This window comes from Musca domestica, unplaced genomic scaffold (genome assembly GCF_030504385.1).
Source record: "Musca domestica strain aabys unplaced genomic scaffold, Musca_domestica.polishedcontigs.V.1.1 11, whole genome shotgun sequence".
NCBI lineage: Eukaryota > Metazoa > Arthropoda > Insecta > Diptera > Muscidae > Musca > Musca domestica.
Window position 1 is genome coordinate 16270182 of NW_026712133.1, and position 21632 is coordinate 16291813.

Consider the following 21632-nt stretch of genomic DNA (forward strand, 5'->3'; position numbering starts at 1 on the left):
CCTAGTTTTGCTTAGTGACTGAGATCGTTTCAACCCAATTTGAGGATACAGACAGGGTGTTCCAATCATCAAACCGCATATTTCTTATAAATAAGAAAACCATTGGATTTAACTGTCCTAGGTATTCCAATATCAGAATATTGATAATAAAAAACCGCCAAGTCTTTTTGCGACTTTTTAAATGATGCGAATAAATGGTGGAGAGCGGTTATTTCACTCTGGGACTATAGAATCTGATTTCTATACTGAAGTTGATTTTTATACCCTACATTATGTCTATTTATTATGTCTTTGTGCATTTGTTTGTTACTTGGAGAAGGAAGCGAGATAGACCCATAGTTACTTTTGAGGATCTTCATAGAATCACTTTCTGAGTTGATTTATGCATGTCAGTCCGTCTGTCCGCCCGTCCTTTTATTCTTGTGAACAAAATGCAGGTCGCATTTATTATCCGATTGAGATGAAATTTCCAAACAATATTTATGTGGAACGAACTCTATTGAAATTGGTGATAATCGGATCAGATTTGGATATAGCTCCTATATATATATCATCGGGTTAATTGTGCACCAAATGGCCAATATCAGTACAAATTACCTGAATTTTGGCACATCCGACCGAATTCAGCCTGGAAGCAAGTACATCAAATCGGTTTAGATATACCTATAGCTCCCATATATATATTTCATCCGATTTGGTGTTTAAGTCCATCACATTCGTAATATGCAACCCACAAAAATGATGTTTGGTATCAGATATAAGATGCAGCCCAGAAATACCTTTGCCAAGTTTTATAAAGATCGGTTTAGATTTGGATATAGCTCCCATATATGTATCTTCAATCGATTTCGGGTTAATTGTGCACCAAATGGTCAATGTGACTCCAAATAAGCTGAATTTTGGCACATCTCACCGAATTCAGTCTAGAAGCAAATACATAAAATTTGGGGAAAATCAGAACAGATGTAGCTATAGCTCACATATATATGTTTCATCCGATTTGCTGTTTAAGTCCCTCACATTTGTAATATCACGCCACAAAAATGATGTTTGGTGTCAGATATCAGATTCAGCCCAGAAATGCCTCTGCCAAATTTTTTCAAGATCGGTTCAGATTTGGATATAGCTCCCGTATATCTTCAACCGATTGCGGGTAAATTGCGCACCAAATGGCTAATATCAGTCCAAATGACCTGAATTTTGGCACATCCGACCGAATTCAGTCTAGAAGCAAGTACATTAAATTTGTATGAAAATCGGATCAGATATAGCTTTAGCTTCCATATATATGTTTCATCCGATTTGGGTTTTAAGTCCCTCACATTCGTAATATGCATTCGAAAACAATGATATTTGGTACCAGATATCTTATAGAGAAATACCTTTGCTAATTTTTATCGAGATCGGCTAAGATTTGGATATAGCTCCCATATATATCCTTAATCCGATTTCAAGTTTATTGTGGAAATAATGGTTAATATCACCCCAAATGGAGTGAATTTCGAGACGTACGTTTCCATTTTGTGAAACTGTGCTCCGATATATGTTTTTTTTAACATAATCCTTCTCGAAGTGACATCATGCACTCTATAGCAATGTCATTTGGTATAAAAGATTAAAATGTCTCCATCAAATTTAGTGAAAATCGGTTCAGTATTGGATATGCCTCCCTCTGAAAACAAACTATAAATGCTTTAGAGCAGTTGAAAGGTGGTATGATCTACTAAATATGCATAGTGTTGTTGGGTATCATATAGTCGGCGCCCGACTATTGACTTTTTCTTACTGGTTGTAGAGCTGTAAATGAATCCAAAGCAGTCCATCCATATGGTTTGCAATAAAAATTGTGTCATGTTTGTAATTTGAAGGCAATCGGACACATACATCACATTTTATAAGAGTTATGACCATTTGTGAGGGAGGTAACAGAAGGAGTGAACCGATCTCCGGAGTGGACCCATCTCCGAACTCGATCTAAGTTTGGCAATAATAGTACGATGTACCAAGTTTGGATCAAATCGGATACTCCCTTCGAGAGTTATCGTGCGCACCAGCCAGCCAGACGGACATCGCTAGATCGTCTCCAAATGTCCTGAAAGGCTTTTGGTCCAAAAAGTCCTAGGGTCTAAAACCGTAATTTCGATGAGGCAAATTTTGCCCGTATAAAATTATATATACCCTCTGTAGCCATATGCCTGAGGTATAAAAATAGGATATTTTTCGTCTTTATCGGATCTCTAGCAAATGAGCAACTGAAATCATTGCATATTTTCTTTTGACAGATAAGATAGACCAGGTCAACAACTTTTTTCCTGGAAATCAATGAAATTTTAGCCTCTTAGACTCTTTGATAAATAAGTTGTTCTTCCTTTCTTGAAATGGGGAAAAAATTCAGCCATACCCCATACTCTGGCAGTTGTGCAAAATTTCTAGATCTTAGCATCAGCAAGCTTCCTGCATTTTTGCAATTCTTTTTGCATAAAGCAAATATAATGAATTAAATACTTTATCTCCAACATTTCACTAATTTTTTCCACATCTCACATGAACTTACTCGCAATCCGGTTATATCCTGTATCAGCTCATAAATTGGAGTTTGCCAATGTAGCATATCCTTGCTATTTTCATGCAGATACACAGGTATTTTGTTGAAGATATCATAATCGGCAGGGCTAGCACAGACACGGCACAAATTTCCCCACGCTGACATCGTAGCTGGGAATGTAGTTGTCAAAAGTACAAAACTTTTTTTAAATTTATTTAAGGAATACTATTTAATTTTTATTATAATAAAATCAGAATTTGACAAACAACGAAAAAAGACGACCGACAGACAAAATGCACCGACAACAATAGAGCTTGCAAAAATCGATTACACTATTGAATGCAGCAATATCGAATACATCGATATAATCGTATAGGCTTCCCAGCAAATTAATTTGGAATCATTTGTATGTGATGTGTTTCAGAACTTCATATTCACTCCATAGCAATTACACTGTTCCAGAACCTGCAAAAATATACAAGTTTTGCTATTTTTTCGGTATCACAAAGTTTTACATTCTTGCAGTTCTAAAACAGGCCAAATGATATTCGGTAGAAGATATCAAATACAGCTGGAAAATATCCTTGACAATTTATAACTAAATCGGTCCATATTTGGATAAAGCTTTCATACACATCTTCGATTCCAAGTATATTGTTCGCCAAATGTGTAACATTAGCCCAAATGGAGTGTTAAAATTCGGTGAAAATCGGTGAAGATTTAGCTATAGCTCTATTTTTCATCTAATCTAATATCTTTTGGCCTGTTCCAGAACCTGGAAGAATGTAAAAGTTTTTACTACGATGATCGATTTTCCCTTTATGATATCGAAATATGCAAAACTGATAGATTTTTGCAGGTTCTGGAAAAGAGTTGGTCTGTTCTAGAACTGCAAGAATAGTTGTGTTCCAGTACTTTTTTAGTAGTAAAACTAGCAGAAGAGAGAACAGTTCGAAATGTCATTCTCATTTAGGTTTGCTCAAAAAATAAGGGAACGGAAAATTAGCAGAAATGCGATAAAATGTTAAAATTCAAAATTCCAAAAGTAAACAGCCTAAATCGGACTGGTGAAACCATTCTGAAAAGAGCGCCAACATTTAAAAAATGAATATTGAAGACGATAAGTTAAAATTAATAATTTATAATAATAATTAATAATCTGATTCCTCATTCAGCCAGTCCTCTTCACTGCTGGAATCATCCAAAAGTGAATACATCAGTTGCTCCATATTTTCTCTTTTTGTTTTTTGCACGACAAATATTAGTTTTTCCTTTAGTTTTCAAGTTGATCATTTTCTTTACTGAAATGTATCAATACATTTTCAACCTTGTTAGCCCTGCCAATTAAATGTCAAATTTACAATATGCACATTTCTGCTCGGCCAAATTCATGTAGCTAAAACAAGCAGAAATGTGCACCATTCAGCGCCATTTTTTTCTCGAGAGAGCTGCAAGTTTTGCTAGTTTTTGGAGTACGGGAACGCGTTGTAGCAGAATTAGTGCTAATTAGTACTAATTTGCAGGTTCTGGAACACAACTAATGTAAAAGTTTTTACTACGATAGCCGATGTTTCCTTTATGATATCGAAGAAAATTGCAAAACTAGTAGATTCTTGTAGGTTCTGGAACAGAGCGAGTATCTTGCTGCTTCTTGAACAGAGCAACAGTGTGTCCCATGGGCACAATATCAAAACGTAAACCTGTATAGACGATTAAATGTGAATAAATGTTTTGTGTCTCGTACCATCGCTCGTTACCGTGATACGTTTAGCGTAGCACGAAGTCAAAGAAGTGGACGGAAGGAAACAGCAACATCAGCAGAAATGGTTCGAAAAGTAAACAAGCAACTTGATCGAAACCCGCGTCGCAGTGGCCGAAAAATTGCTCGTGAGCTGAACATATCGCAATATTCCATTCGGTAAATTTTAAAAAATGAGCTCGGGGTAAAGCCATTGAAATTCCAAAAAGTGCAAGAACTTACACCGCAACAGAAAGAAAATAGACTCAAAGGAGCTAAAGAGTTGCTTCGCTTGGCCGAAAGTGGTGAACTGCTCAACAAAATGATCGTGTTTACTTGCCAAAGAGGTAAGCAAGCGCTTCTCCGGGAATGGGTCAAAATACAGCAAAGCAACATTCGGGCAGCGTGTGACGGTTTCATCGGCCGTTTGAAGGCCATAATCCGTGCCAAAGGTGACCAATTCGAACAAAATCTAGACTTATTCCAAAATTTGATGCTATTTCCGACTTGTTTTGCTTTCATTCAATAAAATTAAAAAAAATGTAAAAATTATGGCGTTTGACTTTCCCTGTCCCTAGCTTTTTCCTCATATAAAGAGACTGCAAAATCGGGAACATCTTAATTTTTTGGTCCATTTCAACCCCTAAATTTACATTTCCATAACAGTTGGCTTTAATTCTGACACTAACGCTACCCTCATGCAAATCGACTTAGCTGGCGAGATAGGAAGATCCATTTATAGTTTCCTATGTCGGGCACTAATATTTCGAGGTTTTATATCATGTTTGGCCCAAACAAACTTATAATACCCCCAAAACATGGTGTTTGGCTTGTAAAGTCAGAATTACTATCAAAACAAGTAAAAATTCTGCAAGGCTGTAAGTACATAAGAAGCTTGAAGTCATGGCTAGGCATATTTTGTGACATTTCATAAAGGGATTACAGAGCCGCACTTAAATCCTGTCGCCGTTTTCCATTATAATTTGACATTAATATGCCTAACCATGACTTCAAGCTTTTTATGTACTTGCACCTTAAGTTCGGTCGGGCCGATCTTTGAATACCCTCTACCATTTTTTTTTGACAATTTTACAAAAAAAAAAAAAAAAAAAAAAATCCGTTAAAAATTCTTCCGTGAATAATGAAGCTAAAATTATCAAAATTCCGAGTATAGGGAGGTACCGTTATGTTGGGGCTATACGAAGACGTGGACTTGCTCAGACAATTTTCTGCCATAGGCTGTAGCACCCATTATGAACTTCAAATACTAAATTTGAAAGAATTCCAGTGAATAATGTCGCTAAAAACATCAAAATACCGAATATCGAGAGGTTGCCTTTTATGGGGGCTATACCAAAACGTGGTAGGTATAGGTAGGTATATCATCCATTCTCAATACCAAAAGTCTCGCAGACATAATACACATTTGAGTAAAATTTCGTTCATTTCGTTCGGAAGCTGGAGTGTTTTCCACAGACAGATAGACGGACATACGGACGGACTTCGTTGAATTTTATGCTGATCAAGAATCGAACTTAATGTATCCTCCATACTATGATGGAGGGTATAAAAACCAAAAAAAAATTGTTGCATTAATTTTGAATAAACAATTGAAATCCGCGAAAACTGGATGAAATGTCAACATTTATTTTCAAAATCGTGTCCTATATATCTCTAAAGCTTTATTTCGCTACAAAAACTGTAGATTTTGTTGATGCATACGTTACAATAAGCATTGTGAAAACACCCGAATTTGAATATTTTCTGAGCAATTTTTTTCTTATACAATACACACACATAAACATATAAAGTTAAGCCAAGAAAATAACAAAATTAAAATCACATTGTATCATAGGCCTACCTCGATTTTATTGCACCATGGCCCCTAATATTATTGTACTATGATTGGAACGAAAAATCCTAAATATTGTGGAATTCAACCCGACTAATGTCGACAATCATTTTTTCGATTTAGTCAACTCTGACTTTGTTTAGAATGAGAGTGTAGAATGATGGAAGGCAAAACTCTGTCGACGTCGTTGTCTCTTATCTTCATTCATTACGCCTCTTCCTGCTTTTATTATTGAACTGGTTCATGTTCCTATCCATGAATTCGTGATTCATAAATAAATCTACTTTGTTGGCACTGTGATCTCCAGAATCAGAATTTTGGGTACTTCCAATAAATTATGGACTTAGAAAGTGAGAGGATTCTTAAACTAATATTTCCAGATGGTGTACCAGGTAAGCCGTATTAGATTTCCATATAAAATCATCACTTAAACTCATTCCAATTTTCTTGCAGAAAATCTCGCCGACAATCCGGAACTTTTCAATTATCTCAACAAGTTGGGTTCGTACAAAGTCGAGCAATTGAAAAAGGAACAAACACGTCTTGCCGAGGAAACCAAACACATTGTCGAACAAACGCAAGATTTGGCAATATCGAATTATAAAACCTTTATTAAGACAGCAGAAAATTCTCGTTCCATTTACAAGGAATTTCAAAAGGCTGAATCCCAAGTTGGCACTGTAGTGGAAAAACTACCCGAGTTAAGTGAAAAATGTGAAACATTCCTTGAGAAATCGGTAGAAATCAATGAACAAAGACGACTCAACTCCATAACGTTGAAAAAGAATGCACAACTTTTGGAAATATTGGAGTTGCCACAATTAATGGAACGTTGTATACGTGAGGGACGTTATGAAGAAGCACTCGAATTGGCTGCCTATGTACAGAAGATGGGTGAAAATCAGGGTCATATATTGGTTGTTAAGGTTAGTGAATTTCCCATGTTTAAATATCGTCATTAGTCGTTCCTCTGGCGCATATTACACTCATATATTGCAAATGACTAAAACCATCATGAGGTTTTGTTTGAAATCATTTCACATTTACAATTTTTGTATTTATTCTAGAGTATTGTCCATTCGGTGGAATCATTGTGGCACACAATGCTGGTCCAATTGGTGGCTCAACTTCGTACTGATTTACAATTGCCTAAATGTTTACAAATTGTGGGTTACTTGCGACGCATGCAAGCCTTTGGCACCAATGAATTAAAATTGAAATTCCTACAGGCAAGAGATTCTTGGCTATCTGCATCACTGAAGGCAATACCAATGGATGATGGTAAGTTAGATTGGAAAAATATATCATTAAATATGCCTACTTTGACAGAATGAACTAAACTAGAATTGATGCCATCGTTTGTTAGGCGGCCATGGAGGTGGTACAAAGGTTCGGTTAGGTTAACCGCTCCAATCGGAGACCTGCTGGTCCATTGTGTTCATCCTAAATGAAGAAAGTGGAAGAAAGAAAGATTGGTGAAAAAAGTGAAGATATTATTGATAGGAAATAGAGTTATAGGGGTAATCCACGGCTAGAAATTTTGCCGGTCAGTGTTAGAGAACGAAGACAAATCATGCGACACTAGTTCCCCCACCAACCTGTGTCTCACGTTAATGAGTGCTGGACAGTGGGAGAGCCAATGTTCGATCGTCTCATTTTCCTCCTCGTCTTGACAGACTCTACAGTAATCAATATCATCGCTGTCCCATATCGAGGTCATTGCCCTCACCTTGCAGTGACCTGTGATGTTACCCATCACATGTTCTAAATCAGGCTTTGACAAGGACAGTAGCGACATTGTTTTCTTCTCAGAGAGTATGGGCCAGATTCTTTTGGAGATGCTACATCCCCTTTCCTCCAGTCATTTTTGTAGAATTCTCTCAGAGTAGTGTCTATGAATTACCTGGAGGACGTGACACAGGGGTGGTTTGGCCGAGTTCTCAACTTCAATGGTAGCCTACCCAATTCGTCTGTTGTTGTAGCAGCTCATACATCCGTGTTCGTTCTTTTCCATTTTATGACTCAAGTCAATCAGGTTCTGCCTCTAAGTCCAGTCTCAAAAAGGATGCAACCTGTATGGGTTGTGTCCATAACGAGACTGGAGTTAGGTGAGTAGGCTTGGCTGGGCAGCGAAATAGGTGCAGCGTGTCATGTGGGCCTGTGCCACATGCTGGGCAGATGTTCTGCACGTCGCCGTTAATCCGGGCCCAGTAGGAATTTAGGCGGCTGCACCATCCGGATCGTAATTGTGCCAAGACTACTCGGGTTTGTCGGGGCAGCTCTCGTTCTTCAGCTGCAATGGGAGGGGGATGGTCTCCTAGCACAGTATTCACTCTATATCCTTCAATGGCTTCTGAGACCGCATTAGAGTGAATACTATTCAGTCCCGCTTGATAGGCCTGTTGATCTAGAGGCTCTCTCTTATACCTCTGTACCTCTCTCTCTAGATCATGAAGGTCTTTCCTAACGTGCCTGGGCGGAGGTTGCCTATCCACAAGATGGTGATTTGGATGGCTTTGTCTATCACACCCAAGCAGGTATTGCATTGACAGCATTTTGTTATGCTGTCGCACCGGTAAGACCTTCGCCTCCTCATGTAGGTGATCGACAGGTGTCATGAGAAGGCACCCTGTTGCGGTTCTAAGGGCGGCATTCTGGCAGGACTGCACATTTTTCCACTGCGTAGCACTGACGTTGGTGGACCACACCGGAGCCGCATAGTTTACCACAGACCGGCCTATCGCGTTGTAAGAGGTCAACAAGGTCTCCTTATCAGCTCCCCAAGTACTGCCGGCCAGAGACTTGAGAACCTTGTTCCTACTTCTAATCTTGTCGCAGATAGCTGTGGTATGCGCGGACGACTTAAAAAGGCTATCGAATGTGACCCCTAATACCTTGGGGTAGTTGGTGGTCGGAATAATTGCACCATCGACCTGCACATTCAAGGATAGCCCATCTCCGCAGTCCATGTGGTGAAAAGTGTGGCCGTCGACTTAGTGGCGGATATCTTCATATTCCTCGCAGTGAAAAAGGCGGTAAGATCAACAAGGTAAGCGTTTAACCGATCGCAAATGTCATCAATAATGGGTCCGGACGCCACGAGCGTACAATCATCTGCGTACGTTATAATCTCTATGCCGTCTGGAGGGCGTGGAATGTCAGAAAGGTAGAGGTTAAACAGTTCCGGAGATATCACCCCACCTTGGGGAACTCCCTGTTTAACTCTACGGATGCTCGACTTCTTGTTTCTGAATTCCACGTACGACTGGCGTCCACACATGTAGTTTACTATCCAACGTTTCAAACTTGGCCGGAGGGTGGTGCGCTCAATGTCCTCGAACAGTGTGGCATGATTGACTGTATCAAAGGCTTTTGATAAATCAAGTGCCACCATAACTGTTCTATCGCACGGCCTGTTCTGGTTGAGACCTCTACTGACATGTGTGGTAATGGCGTGTAAAGCTGTTGTTGTGCTATGCAATTTCCGGAATCCGTGTTGATGATCGGCTACTGGGAAACACTCTCTTATACTGGGGAGGAGTAAAGCCTCAAGCGTCTTTGCTACTGGTGACAAAAGTGATATCGGCCTGTATGAATCACTTTTGCTGGCATCCTTGCCTGGCTTCAGTAGCGGGACCATCCTGCCCATTTTCCAGGCATCGGGAACTACTAGGGTGGCTAACGACAGATTGAGAAGCTTTGTAAGATACTCAACTCCTGGTTCATCCAGTTGCTTCAACATCACCATTGAGATTCCGTCAGGACCAAGCGCTTTGGATGACTTTGCGCTTCTGATGACCTGTGCAACATCTGCCAACGTAAATTGTGGTGGTACCTCCTCGGCTGGAAGGGATCGTACACGGCGTAGGATCCTTCTCTTCGCCCTGTCACTCTCGGGGTGCTCTACAAACTGCCGGTTAAAATAACACGAACACCTCTTCGGATCTGTCACTTCTAAGCCGTTGAATGAGACAGATGTCCGATCATCCTTTTTCCCAGGGTTCGAGAGCGACTTAACCGTTGCCCACAATTTACTCGTTCCGGTACCGATGTTGCAATGCTTCAGATGTTCTAACCACTTTTTCCGCTTATGCTCACCTACTAACCTGTTTACCTCCAGAGTAAGTTCCCTGACTCTGGGGTTATTAGGGTTAGTACGGCGAAGCTCATCTCGCTCGTTTGCTAATCCCGCTGCCTCTGCTGGGAAATTTGGTCTTATTTCAGGTATTCGACCAGCAGGTATATAGCGAGCGGCTGCAGCTTTGATGATGTCCCGGAAACACCTATCCGCTACCTGAACATCAGATGGGTTGGGCAGTTCTCTGAAGCGGCGATTGGTATACTCTCTGAATTCTTGCCAATTAGCTTTCCCGTGGTTAAGGAAAGTGCGGCGTTCAGAGTCAATGAAGTCGGGTGGTCTGTTGATGGCGATAATAATGGGGAGGTGGTCTGAGCCTAGAGAAATGACTGATTGCCAAGTTACGTCATTCGTCAGACCTGGGGACACGATGGATATGTCCGGAGAGCTATGGCAGTCTCCCCTTATTCTGGTGGGCGCGTCCTCATTCACTGTGCAAAACGTGGAGCTATCAATTTGCTCAGCCAGCGCCATGCCTCTCTGGTCATTACCTAGGACGGAATGCCATAATTCATGATGTGCATTGAAATCCCCTAGCACCAGACGGTTATTGCCTACCAGTAGTGAACTGATATTAGGCATATAACGTGCTATTTACGGAATGTACACGTTGAGCACCTCTACCTCGGCGGTTCCACACTTGACAGCTACCCCCATACATTCCATGTACGGGTCACTAGAGTCAAGCTCAGGCGAGATAGGTCTGTACTGGACAGAGTGGTGCAATAGGAACGCTAATCCTCCACCTCCACCTCTGGAGCGATCCTTCCTCAGTACGTTGTATCCATAACAACTTTGAAGCCTGCAGGTGGTACTCAGCTTCGTTTCCTGGATCGCTGCGACCTTGATGTTCTTCCGACTCATAAAGCTTACAATTTCGTAGATCTTACCTCTGAGACCATCACAATTAAATTGGAGAAATGATGCATTATCCGGAACCTGAACAGCAATGTGTGGCGTCAACTGCTGCGTAGATTGCTGTTGAGGAGATTGCCCAGTGTTGGCTTTTTTGACCGCAAAGAATTCCGCCTGGAACACGCCACAGCCGTTTCTAAGCTTCTAGGATTCGCGAACATTAAGAGTGGTACATAATAATTTTTTATACATATCCTTCGAAAATTTTTGGTAGTTTTCCAAGGTTCCAAAACCGGCTAGTCGGCCGTGTTTTAAGAAATTGGTCTATGAACACAAAAACCAGCATTTTTAAAGTCTCATATACTAGGAATTATGCAGTCCCTCCAAGTAAAAATCTTACCTTTAACCGTGTTGTTGTAGTAGCAGCCCCACTGAGGTGAGGTGAAGTCCTTGACCAAGTAGAACTCGCGTCATATCTGATCGTAAATATCTGTACTATTGTAACAGAATGTGCTGAGGTGACAGTCTTTGGCCAAGTAGACCTTGGGTAATATCCGCTTATAGACCCGTATATCGTGAGAATGCTTTTATTTCGAGCGGACGTTCTTTGAGCGTCACGATTTTTGAGGTCAGATCATTTATATGAAGTATAAGCTTCTAAAAAATAATGAATCTAATGTGAACTTTTCTATTCAATCCATAGTGGTGTTCATAACCGCATCAGAGGTGCTAAATATTCTCAAATTGAAATGGGAGCCATAGTGTGCTGTTATTGTCCCAATCCCAGAATTAAGTCTAAGCCGAGCTGTATTTTTCTGATATATCTGAAACATGTTTTCCTTTATCGATCAGTACTTTATTATGTAGATCACATCGTTTCTTAAGACTTGTGTCTACGGGAGTGCTATTTACATTTTGGTAATAGGCTTCTTTTCCAAGACCATTTTTCTGGTATATTTGCAAAATCCTATCAGGTCCTCACTTCTGCTTGTATCTTTCCATAATATGTAACCCCAAAAAGAGAAGGTGAAGACTTAAACAGTCTTAATTTTCTTCGGTAATGGTTTGCAAATTTCATAAGGTATGTGACATCTGACTAGTCTGGAAAACTTCCTCATTGTTTAGCATTTTCCATATTTTAGGTCCGTAATAGGTTATTTTTCTTGTTTTCACTAAGTTTTTCTCTCCTAAATGACTTTTTTCTATGCATTTTGAATTTTTGATATTCTTTTCTGCATTTCTTAGTTACTTGTCCATTTATGTTCACAACTTTTCATTGGGAGGCGCAATATTGACAGCAGGGCCATCTATATATACAATTTTAAAATATAAGTAATTCGAATTTTGTCATGGTTCCTATATTCGCTAAGTTCGAATGTATGGTTTGTGTCCAATATTTATCGAAATAAACTATCCAACGATAGATGGCAGTTTGACAAAGTCATTTTACTTTCAAATAATCCCCATTCTATTCTAGCCCAACAACATTTAACCAAAACTATTGAAGTAACCCGAGTTAATCTTTTCAACATCATCACCCAGTACAAGGCTATATTTCCCGATGAAGACAATATGGAGTTAACACAAAACGATAAACCCCTACAAGGTGTGAGCTGTGATGGAGAACGTCTATTTCAAAGTTGGTTGCATGAAAAGGTATGCAAATTACAAATCCAAACCAATCTCTCTTGGTAACTATACTCACTTTCCCTCATTTTTTAGATTTCTGACTTCTTGAAGACATTAGAAATGGATTTGCAACGAGGCATAACTTCCTTTGACACGGTCCTGGGACAGTGTATGTATTTTGGTCTTTCATTTAGTCGAGTTGGTGCCGATTTCCGTGCCTTGATGGCACCAATTTTTGTTCGAGTTATCAAAGATAAGTTTTTGGGCGCCATCAGCAGTGTTAATGATCAATTCGAAAGAGAACTGGAAAAGTACACTCTCATCAATAAAATAACTGTGCACACAAGTCGCCAACAATCGTCAACCGCAAAAAGCGATACCAATGACATTGAATCATATTCTCCGCCCGAAACGTTACTAGATTTCCATCCATTGGCTGCCCTGTGTAATGGCTATTTAAATGCCCTCAATGATTTGAGGCTTTGTGCTCCCACAGCTTTGGCAAATGATGTTACTTTGGCACTTCAACAATCACTGGAGTTGGTAGCTAAAAGGATTTTGGCCTTTTATCGCCAGGAACAACAAGCTTTTACCTCAAGTGAACGTGAAACTTTTTCAAAATTATGCTATTGTTTTGCCCATGAAATGATCCCTTATTTACAACGTTGTATTCATGCAATCTTTCCAACTTCGGCTTTATGCGGTCATTTGGGAGTAAATTTGAATACATTGGAGGCCATGAAAATAACCTATTTACAACAGAAAGATATCCTGGAACCATTGAAACATTTGGTGCCAAATAAAATTGAGGTTATGACGAAGTCCGACATAACATCCCCAAAGATGGAAGGAACGAATGTTGCTGTTACAGCAGAGGGTTAAACCAGTTGTCTAGTATATAAAAATATAGTCCTTTTAAGTATTTACAAATTTTATAGAAAAACATTTAAATATTCCAAAAATCTTAAATATATTAAAAATATGTACGAAATGCTTGGATTTAAATCAGAAAAGGCGGATCCTTGTGTAAGTTAAAATTTCCACCAAGAACGGTTATACGCTATCGCAAAAACTCAGGAAGCATGTAGAACTAAGAGTGATTTTTTCTAGTATCAGTGGGCCCTCGTGCTATAACTTAGCTAGATCATCTCAGAGGATTTTACACAGAACGTAGAATTATTGGACTTGTATAATTCAAAGTTATCTAAAATTAGACAGGGCCACGTCTTGAACTTTTAAGCTGGGCACTAAATAAGGAATAGAAACCTGAAGCCACCAATGAATTAAGGTATTGCTTAGATTTAAAATCTAAATGCCTTAGATGCTCTCTGCACCTTATAATATGACACAGTTTTAAAAAGGGAGTTTGATAGTTCGTAAAGGGTCACTGCAACCAGAAGCACCTTCTGATGAGTCCCCAATTCGTAGTTCTAGTATTTACTGATCACTCTGGCACCTCAGCAACCTATCCAATAACAAGAGAGATCAAGATTTCTTAATGTGGACCCAAGATTGTTGTTGTAGCAGTTTTACATGTTCCGTTGTTTTTCCGACTAATCCGGTTCTTCCTCAATGTCCAGGTCTAGGAATTCTGCTACCTTTATGGGCTGTAGTCATAGATCCTCTGGACGGAGTTGGGTAGGTTTGGCTGGACAATTAAACAAGTGTAGTGTGTTGTGCGGGCCTGTATCGCACGCTGAGCAGGCGTTCCGCACATCCTCATCAATTCGTGCCCAATACGAATTGAGACGGCTGCACCATCCTGAACGTAGTTGGGCCAATGCTACCCTGGTTTGCCTAGGCAGCCGACGTTCTTCAGCTGCAATGGATGGGAGTGGACTCCGAGTATGGCATTCATACTGTAATTATTAACTACTTCTGCGACTGCATCAGTATGAATGCTATTCAGACCCGCTTGATAGGCTTCATGATCTAGGGACTCTCTCATATATCGCTGGACCTCTCTCTCTAGATCGTGCAGGTCCTTCCTGACACGCCTGGGTGGGGGAGTTCTATCCACCATATGGTGGTTAGGGTGACTCCCACTGGACCCAAGATAATACCGGTTAGTGCCTTGAAACCTTGAATTATTTCAAACGACTGTGGCGTACGTAGACTACTTAAAAGTCTGTCAAATGTGCCGCCTAGGGATTTGGATGACACTGGTCACATTTCTCTTCATTGATTTGTACATTCAGTTGTTTATTCTTCTCCGATAGTCCTAGCTTTGGAAACGCTTTTATTAACACGCCTCTTGGGGCCGTTGAGGCATGTGCTAAGCCTATGTAAGGAATATGGGAGCCGAAGCCAACACAGGTGATTATATTTCACCATGGTGGAGCTTTGACCCAACTGCCATCCACATATTTGACAGGGACGCCTGGGCCCGTAACAATCCACCTTTTTGCGGCATAGCTGTCTATACCGACGGTTCAAAGATGGAATGCCGAACGGGAGCTGGTGTCTTCTGTGACACTCTTAATGTTCGCGAATCCTACAAGCCTAGAAACGACTGTAGCGTATTCCAGGCGGAAATCTTTGCGATCAAAGAAAGCCATAGGCCTGTTGATTACTAGACACAACGAGGTTAGCAGTCCGGTGACTATATACGTCGATATTCAAGCGGCACTGAAAGTCCCAATCTCCTCTACCATTAAGTCTAAGGTTGTTTTGGACTGCAGGAGATCCTTGGGAAACACTGGGTTTTCCATCAAGCTCTGTTGGGTTCCTAGTCATTACAATATTCCAGGCAACGAGACTGCAGACGAATTGGCTAGGCTAGGGTCCGAATTAGCTACCATTGAAGTTGAGAACTCGGTCAAACCACCACTGTGCCACTTCCTACAAGTAATTCATAGACACTACTCTGAGAGAGGTCACTGCAAGGTGATGGCAATGGCCTCGGAATGGGACAGCGATGATATTGACTACTGTAGAATATGTCAGGACGAATATGAAATTGAGATGATCGAACATTTGCTCTGCCACTGTCCAGCACTCATTAATGTGAGACACAGGTTGGTGGGGGAACAAGTGTCACATGATTAGTCTTCGTTCTCTAACACTGACCCTGCAGTAATTCTTCAATTAGCCAGAAGACTTAAGTGCCTAAAGACGACACGTAATATTTCTAGCCTTGAATCACCCTCATAACTATATATCCTATCAGTAATACCTTCCTTACCTTTTTTCCATCATTCTTTGTTTCTTTCACTTTCTTCATTAGGTTGAACACAATGGACCAGCAGGTCTCCAAGTGGAGCGGTTACCAAACGGAAAGCGCAGGTCCTTTAACATAACCTAACCTAACCTAAGCCATTGATTAGATCTTATGTGGATTTTGAATTTAAACAAGTTGATGATATTTGTAAGTTTTTATTTCAATGACGGCGCCTTTACCCTATTACTTCCTTCTCGATTCAAAAACTCCCAAGTACATAGGGCTGTCCTTACATCCGCACAAAAGCAAAATTAAAATCCCCCTCTCAAAACGAAAAAAGTAAAAGTAAATAATGTAAGTAATTTATGAATTACAATTAAAATTGTAAAATTAGCCACATAGAACAGCATCGAAACCCTCCTAAGTCAAAAGAAAAAAAACGATCATTTTCCATTTGTGTATTGCCAATGCCATTCTTACAGTTTTTGTTACTTGGGGAGAAACTTCCCAAAAAAAGAAGGGGTGGTTGGCCAAAGAATGCTTTGCTGATGACCATTGTCAGATGAAATTTTGCCCATTGCTTTGGTCATCATTTTTGCAGCTGGTGTAATAAAACTCCCCATTCGGTCATTTGGCAATTATAGCGATAAATTAGCAGCCAACAACAACGAAAAAGAAACAATGGTGGCACATCAACATCAAATAAATGAGCAGACCAAATTTCTTGGTCTTGAAGCCGTCTACTACTCCGCATGTGGTGTAGGTGGTCCTTTTTTTTAAAAATCCTACTGCTGAAAAATGGGAAATATGGGAAGGGGTATCAAAATCAGCAGAGGAAAAACAAAAGAATATTCCACACTCTTGTTTGGTTAGCGTTTTGAATTGTGAAATGACCCTCAATGGCAGATACCCAGGCCGTCCTATAATATGAGGAGGATTAAGTGAAAACTTTGAAAAACGGTGGATAATGTGTAGATAAGTATATTCGATTAAATACAGTACCTGGCACAGAAATTGAATGTGTTATAGGATTATCTGACAGTGTTGACAAATGTTACGCAATATTCTGCATTCAAATTGGGAAATTACAACAGTCAACAAGTTTATGATATTATTTGATAACAGGTTTATGTTTTCATCAATTATGACGTCATCAGAGGAAGTAACCGTTGTCAAATAATTGCATACTTATTATATTTGCATGGAAATGGTAACTTGTGTAACGGATTGATATCCGGAGATTTTGGTGGCCATTGTGCGCTGGAAATCAAGCGAGGAAACTCATTTTTTAAACATTCTTGGGTGGCGCGTGCTGAGTGCGATGTTGCTGAGTCTTGCGGCCAAAATGTTTGCTTAATACACCCTCCAAGGCTTTAATACACCCTCCAGAATATTTTCGCGATAATATTTGGCATTTATTCTGATGCCACGGTCGATTAATATGAGCGGAGAGCGACCATCGGCTGTTATGGTCTGGTGGCCAACCGAAGGTGCACATTTTTAGCTGACCTCTTTACAAACAGCTGAACAACTGATGTTTTCTCATCGGAGAAAACCAAATTCGGCAGCTCACCACTTTCGGCCAAGCGGAGCAACTCTTTAGCTCTTTTGAGTCTATTTTCTTTCTGTTGAGGTGTAAGTTCTTGCACTTTTTTGGAATATCAATGGCTTTACCCCGGCTTCGGGTTACGCTACCAGTATCACGGTAACGAGCGATGGTACGAGACACAAAAGATAGCCACTTGTGGTTCACACTATCACGCTCCATATCTTAACCTTAAGTACCAACAGTTACCTGAATACCAAATTTCGGGATTCCAGCTCTTTAAATTCCCCCATTCCAAGACCAGCTCCAGGTACCAACAGGGACCTCAATATCTAATTTGAGGATTCCAGCCCTATCCCTTCACCCAATACCATTTTGTACTTATCGTACTATTATAGGATGCATTGCCAAACCACCGCCATATGTCAAACACAAACACACCTTCAGACAAATACCAGTATCAAATTTAAGAATTTTAATTTTATCCCTTCATCCAATACTGAATATAGTAACTTTCAGTACTTTTTGTACAATTATAGTACACATTTCCGGAACTACCTTCAATACCAAATTTCAGATTTCAAGGACTTTATGTTCACCCAAAATCCAAATTGTACCAATCGTAGTACTATTTAGTACTTTTCGTGCACTTCAAGTACACATTTCTAAAACCATCTCTTTATTACGAACCTACTTCCAACAGGGACCCTAATACAAAATTTCAAAATGTCGGCTTTATACATTCATCCTTAGCCAACCCGTTCCAAATTTAGTACCATTTAGTACAGTTCTCTCACTTAGTACACATTTCCAAAATCACCTTCATATATCAAACTTACTTTCCAACCGTAATTATCGTACAAAATTCCAAGCGTTATCCGTTCACATAATACCAAATTGTACCATTTCAGAAGTTTAGTAACATTTTAGAACATTTCCTAAATTTAAAGTTCGACTTTCCAATAAACCCTTGGTGCATCTATCCTGCAATCTATCATTCCAAATTTCAGAATTCAAGCTCCATCGGTTCATCACAATTCCAATTTGTGCCAAATTTAGTACCATTTAGTACAGATAAGTAATTATTTCCAAAGCTTCCCACATACCCCAATCCAAAGTCGAAATTTTAGGATTCTACCCTTCTTCTACCCTTCTTCCAAATATATATATTGTACTTTACTTAGTATATTTTAGTACATATAAGTACACATTTCCAAAGCTACCTACATATTCCAATCTTACACCCCGACAGTAATCTTATTTCCATTTTTCAGGATACCAGCTCAATTGGTTTACTCAAATCAAAATTGTACCAAATTTAGTACCATTTATCTACTTACATCATACAGTCCAATAGAAATATTATTTACAATTTTCAGGATTCCAACTCTATCCCAAAATTTAAATTGTACCAAATTTAGCACCATTTAGTACACATAAGTACAAATTTCGAAAACTTCCTACTCCCCGCCAGTATTGGTAATTTCTATCCGTTTACTCCAAATTCAAATTGTTCTAAATGTAGTACCGTTTAGTACTTTTTGTATACATGAGTACACACTTTTAAAACTACCTCCTTACACTCAACCCCTCAACTGATCCCCATTCCAAATTTCAAGTTTTTAGTTCCAACCGTTCACATGATACTTAATGATATCAAATGTAATACATTTTAGTACTATTCGTACATTTATAGTGCGAATTTCCAAGAAACCTATGGTACATTCATCATACACATCATCAGTGACCTTCATTCCAAATTTAAGAGTTCTAGCTCTACCTCTTCCTGAAGTACAAAGGGTATCATATTTTTATAACCTACACTATATATATTTCATCCGATATGGTGCTTAAGTCCCTCACATTCCATTTGGTATCAGATATCAGATACAGCCTGGAAATACCTCTGCCAATTTTTGTCAAGATCGGTTCGGATTTCGGATGATATTTGATATGATATTTGGTACCAGATATCTTATAGAGCTCGGAAATACCTTTGCCAATTTTTATCGAGATCGGCTAAGATTTGGGTATAGCTCCCATATATATCCTTTTCAGGTTTTCAGGTTTATTGTGAAAATAATGGTTTATATGAGTCCAAATGGAGTGAATTTCGGTTACATTTTGTGGAGCTCGGCTCTAAGATATATTTTATACCCTCCACCATAGTATGGATGGTATATTAAGTTTGTCATTCCGTTTGTAACACCTCGAAATATACATTTTAGACCGCACAATGTATATATATTTTTGATCAGCATAAAATTCTATGTCGATTTAGCGATGTCCGTCCGTTTGTGGAAATCAGTCTAGCTTCCGAACGAATTGACGTAGATTGATAAAATTTTACTCAAATGTATATTAAGTCTGCAGGATTTTTGGTATTGAAAATAAGCCATGTAGGTCCACGTTTTGGTATAGCCCCCATATAACGGTATCTCCCGATATTCGGTATTTTGATGATTTTAGCGACAATATTCATCGGAATTGTTTCAAATGTTGTATTTGAAGTTCGAAATGGATACTACAACCTAAGACAGAAAATTGTCTCTGCAGGTCCACGTCTTCGTGTAGCCCCCATGTAACGTTACCCCCGAAATTAGGTATTTTGATGATTTTAGTGAGATTTTTTTCATGTTCCGCATTTGAACATTGTAATATTGTAATTGAATTGAATTTGAATATTGTAACAAAAGTTGCTTATGCAGGTCCACGCCCTCGTATAGACCCTAATATACGGCTACATTCTGTATTTTTAAGATTTTAACAGAATTTTTAGCGGATTTTATTCGGACTTAGCGTGACCTTCACCCAAAATTTCAAGATTCTAGCTTCAGCCGTTTCGTCTGGGCGTTGATGAATTTTTAAGTCTGTTTTATACTTTTCGTACCAATCTAGTACGAATTTCCATAAAACCAGCCTTATCTGAGCTCTTCGGAATAAGCGTGACCTTCACCCAAAACTTCAAGATTATAGCTTCGGCCGTTTCGTCTGGGCGTTGATGAATTTTTAAGTCTGTCAGTCAGACAATTACTTTACTCTTTTATTAATATGGATAGATTTCAACCCGTTATTAGTGGTAGACCTAAATCTATGTAAAACTTCAATCCGATATCAATAAAATTGGGACCTCTTGGGCGATTACAAGAGCTAGATGGTAACGAGACAGGACAAAATCGTTTTAGAATCTGTAGAGAGGATCTGTTTGTGTGGTACCGTTGCCATTATTATTTTACCCTCCTTACTTAGAAGTGTGGGTGAAACCAATACCATATCCATTACTCTACACATTAGCCTACATGTTATCACTACGAACGATAAGCTTGAGTTTGTCAACGGATTACAAACAAAAAGAGAATATTACACTAACTTTGTAATAAACAGTTTCTCGTTACAAAAAAAAAAAAAAAAAAAAAACAAATTTCCCCTGGAAGTTAGTCAATAACCAATAAAATTAACTATTTGCTCTAATTTGATTAATTCGAAAACAAACAATGCAACCGAACGCAAAACCTCAGCAAACAACGAACTATGCAAATAAAACTAAATCTAATTGCAGAAACATAGAATTTATAAGAATTTTAAATAATTAATATTTTAATTTACTTTTTTCTAACCATCTGACCAACACACATGCCGTAGTGTGTAGTAATCAAAACATAAACACAAACACACATGCACAGCATCGAAAAGTAAAGGGATCATCACTCGAACAACATTTCGAATCCATTACTGGACACTTTATTCTAAAACATACAATTCAGCCATCCGTTTATTTTGTTAACCGAGTGTCATCATCGTCATCGCCACCGCCAGCACCACCACCATCCGAACGAATCATCGGAATCTGTAATCCAAAGAAGAGCAGAGTTTTTTTTTCCGTCACCCAATATTGCAATGCGTTTCGAGTTGCACTGAATTGAAAAATGGTTAAATAAACAACTCTCTGTGTGTAACGTGTGTTTTTTTGTTTGGTTGTGTATTGTGTATGTTGTTGGCAGTATAGTTGCTGTTGTTGTTGTTACATTCCATACAAATACATACAATAAATGAATGCGTTTGTGATACAATCTACTATAAGGCCCGATTGTAGTCGGACTGAGGTCTAATAGATAGATCTTCATAGGTTGACCGGTCCATACACACACACACACACATGTATGCGTGTG

The 21632-nt window shown here is 39.2% G+C and overlaps 2 protein-coding genes across 3 annotated transcripts in view; one reads left to right on the top strand and one right to left on the bottom strand.

Annotated features, from left to right (window-relative positions):
* The window catches only part of LOC101889307 (uncharacterized), an 87985-nt gene that overhangs the window by 2685 nt on the left and 63668 nt on the right, over positions 1 to 21632 (bottom strand). Inside the window, exon 1 of one of the 2 annotated variants that reach the window (XM_005184743.4) lies at positions 2555 to 2923. The exons of the other annotated variant lie outside the window; for it this stretch is intronic. Within the exon in view, the coding sequence (XP_005184800.1) occupies positions 2555 to 2710 (156 nt within the window). The 5' untranslated portion in view covers positions 2711 to 2923. Of the gene's footprint in view, positions 1 to 2554; positions 2924 to 21632 lie in introns of those variants that run through there. 2 annotated transcript variants of the gene reach the window in all.
* Positions 6340 to 13748, top strand: LOC101888771 (conserved oligomeric Golgi complex subunit 8). Its single transcript, XM_005184740.4, has 5 exons — positions 6340 to 6527; positions 6589 to 7061; positions 7203 to 7416; positions 12606 to 12784; positions 12851 to 13748. The coding sequence occupies exons 1-5, from the start codon at positions 6473 to 6475 to the stop codon at positions 13637 to 13639; spliced, it is 1710 nt and encodes a 569-aa protein (XP_005184797.1). The 5' UTR covers positions 6340 to 6472; the 3' UTR covers positions 13640 to 13748.

What these genes read in the sequence shown, in the direction of transcription:
- LOC101888771 (XM_005184740.4), top strand. Translation starts at nt 6,473, where the DNA reads ATGGACTTAGAAAGTGAGAGGATTCTTAAACTAATATTTCCAGATGGT. An exon ending in ATTTCCAGATGGTGTACCAG is followed by an intron (nt 6,528 to 6,588) that starts GTAAGCCGTATT and finishes ATTTTCTTGCAG; the next exon opens with AAAATCTCGCCGACAATCCG. An exon ending in GTCATATATTGGTTGTTAAG is followed by an intron (nt 7,062 to 7,202) that starts GTTAGTGAATTT and finishes TATTTATTCTAG; the next exon opens with AGTATTGTCCATTCGGTGGA.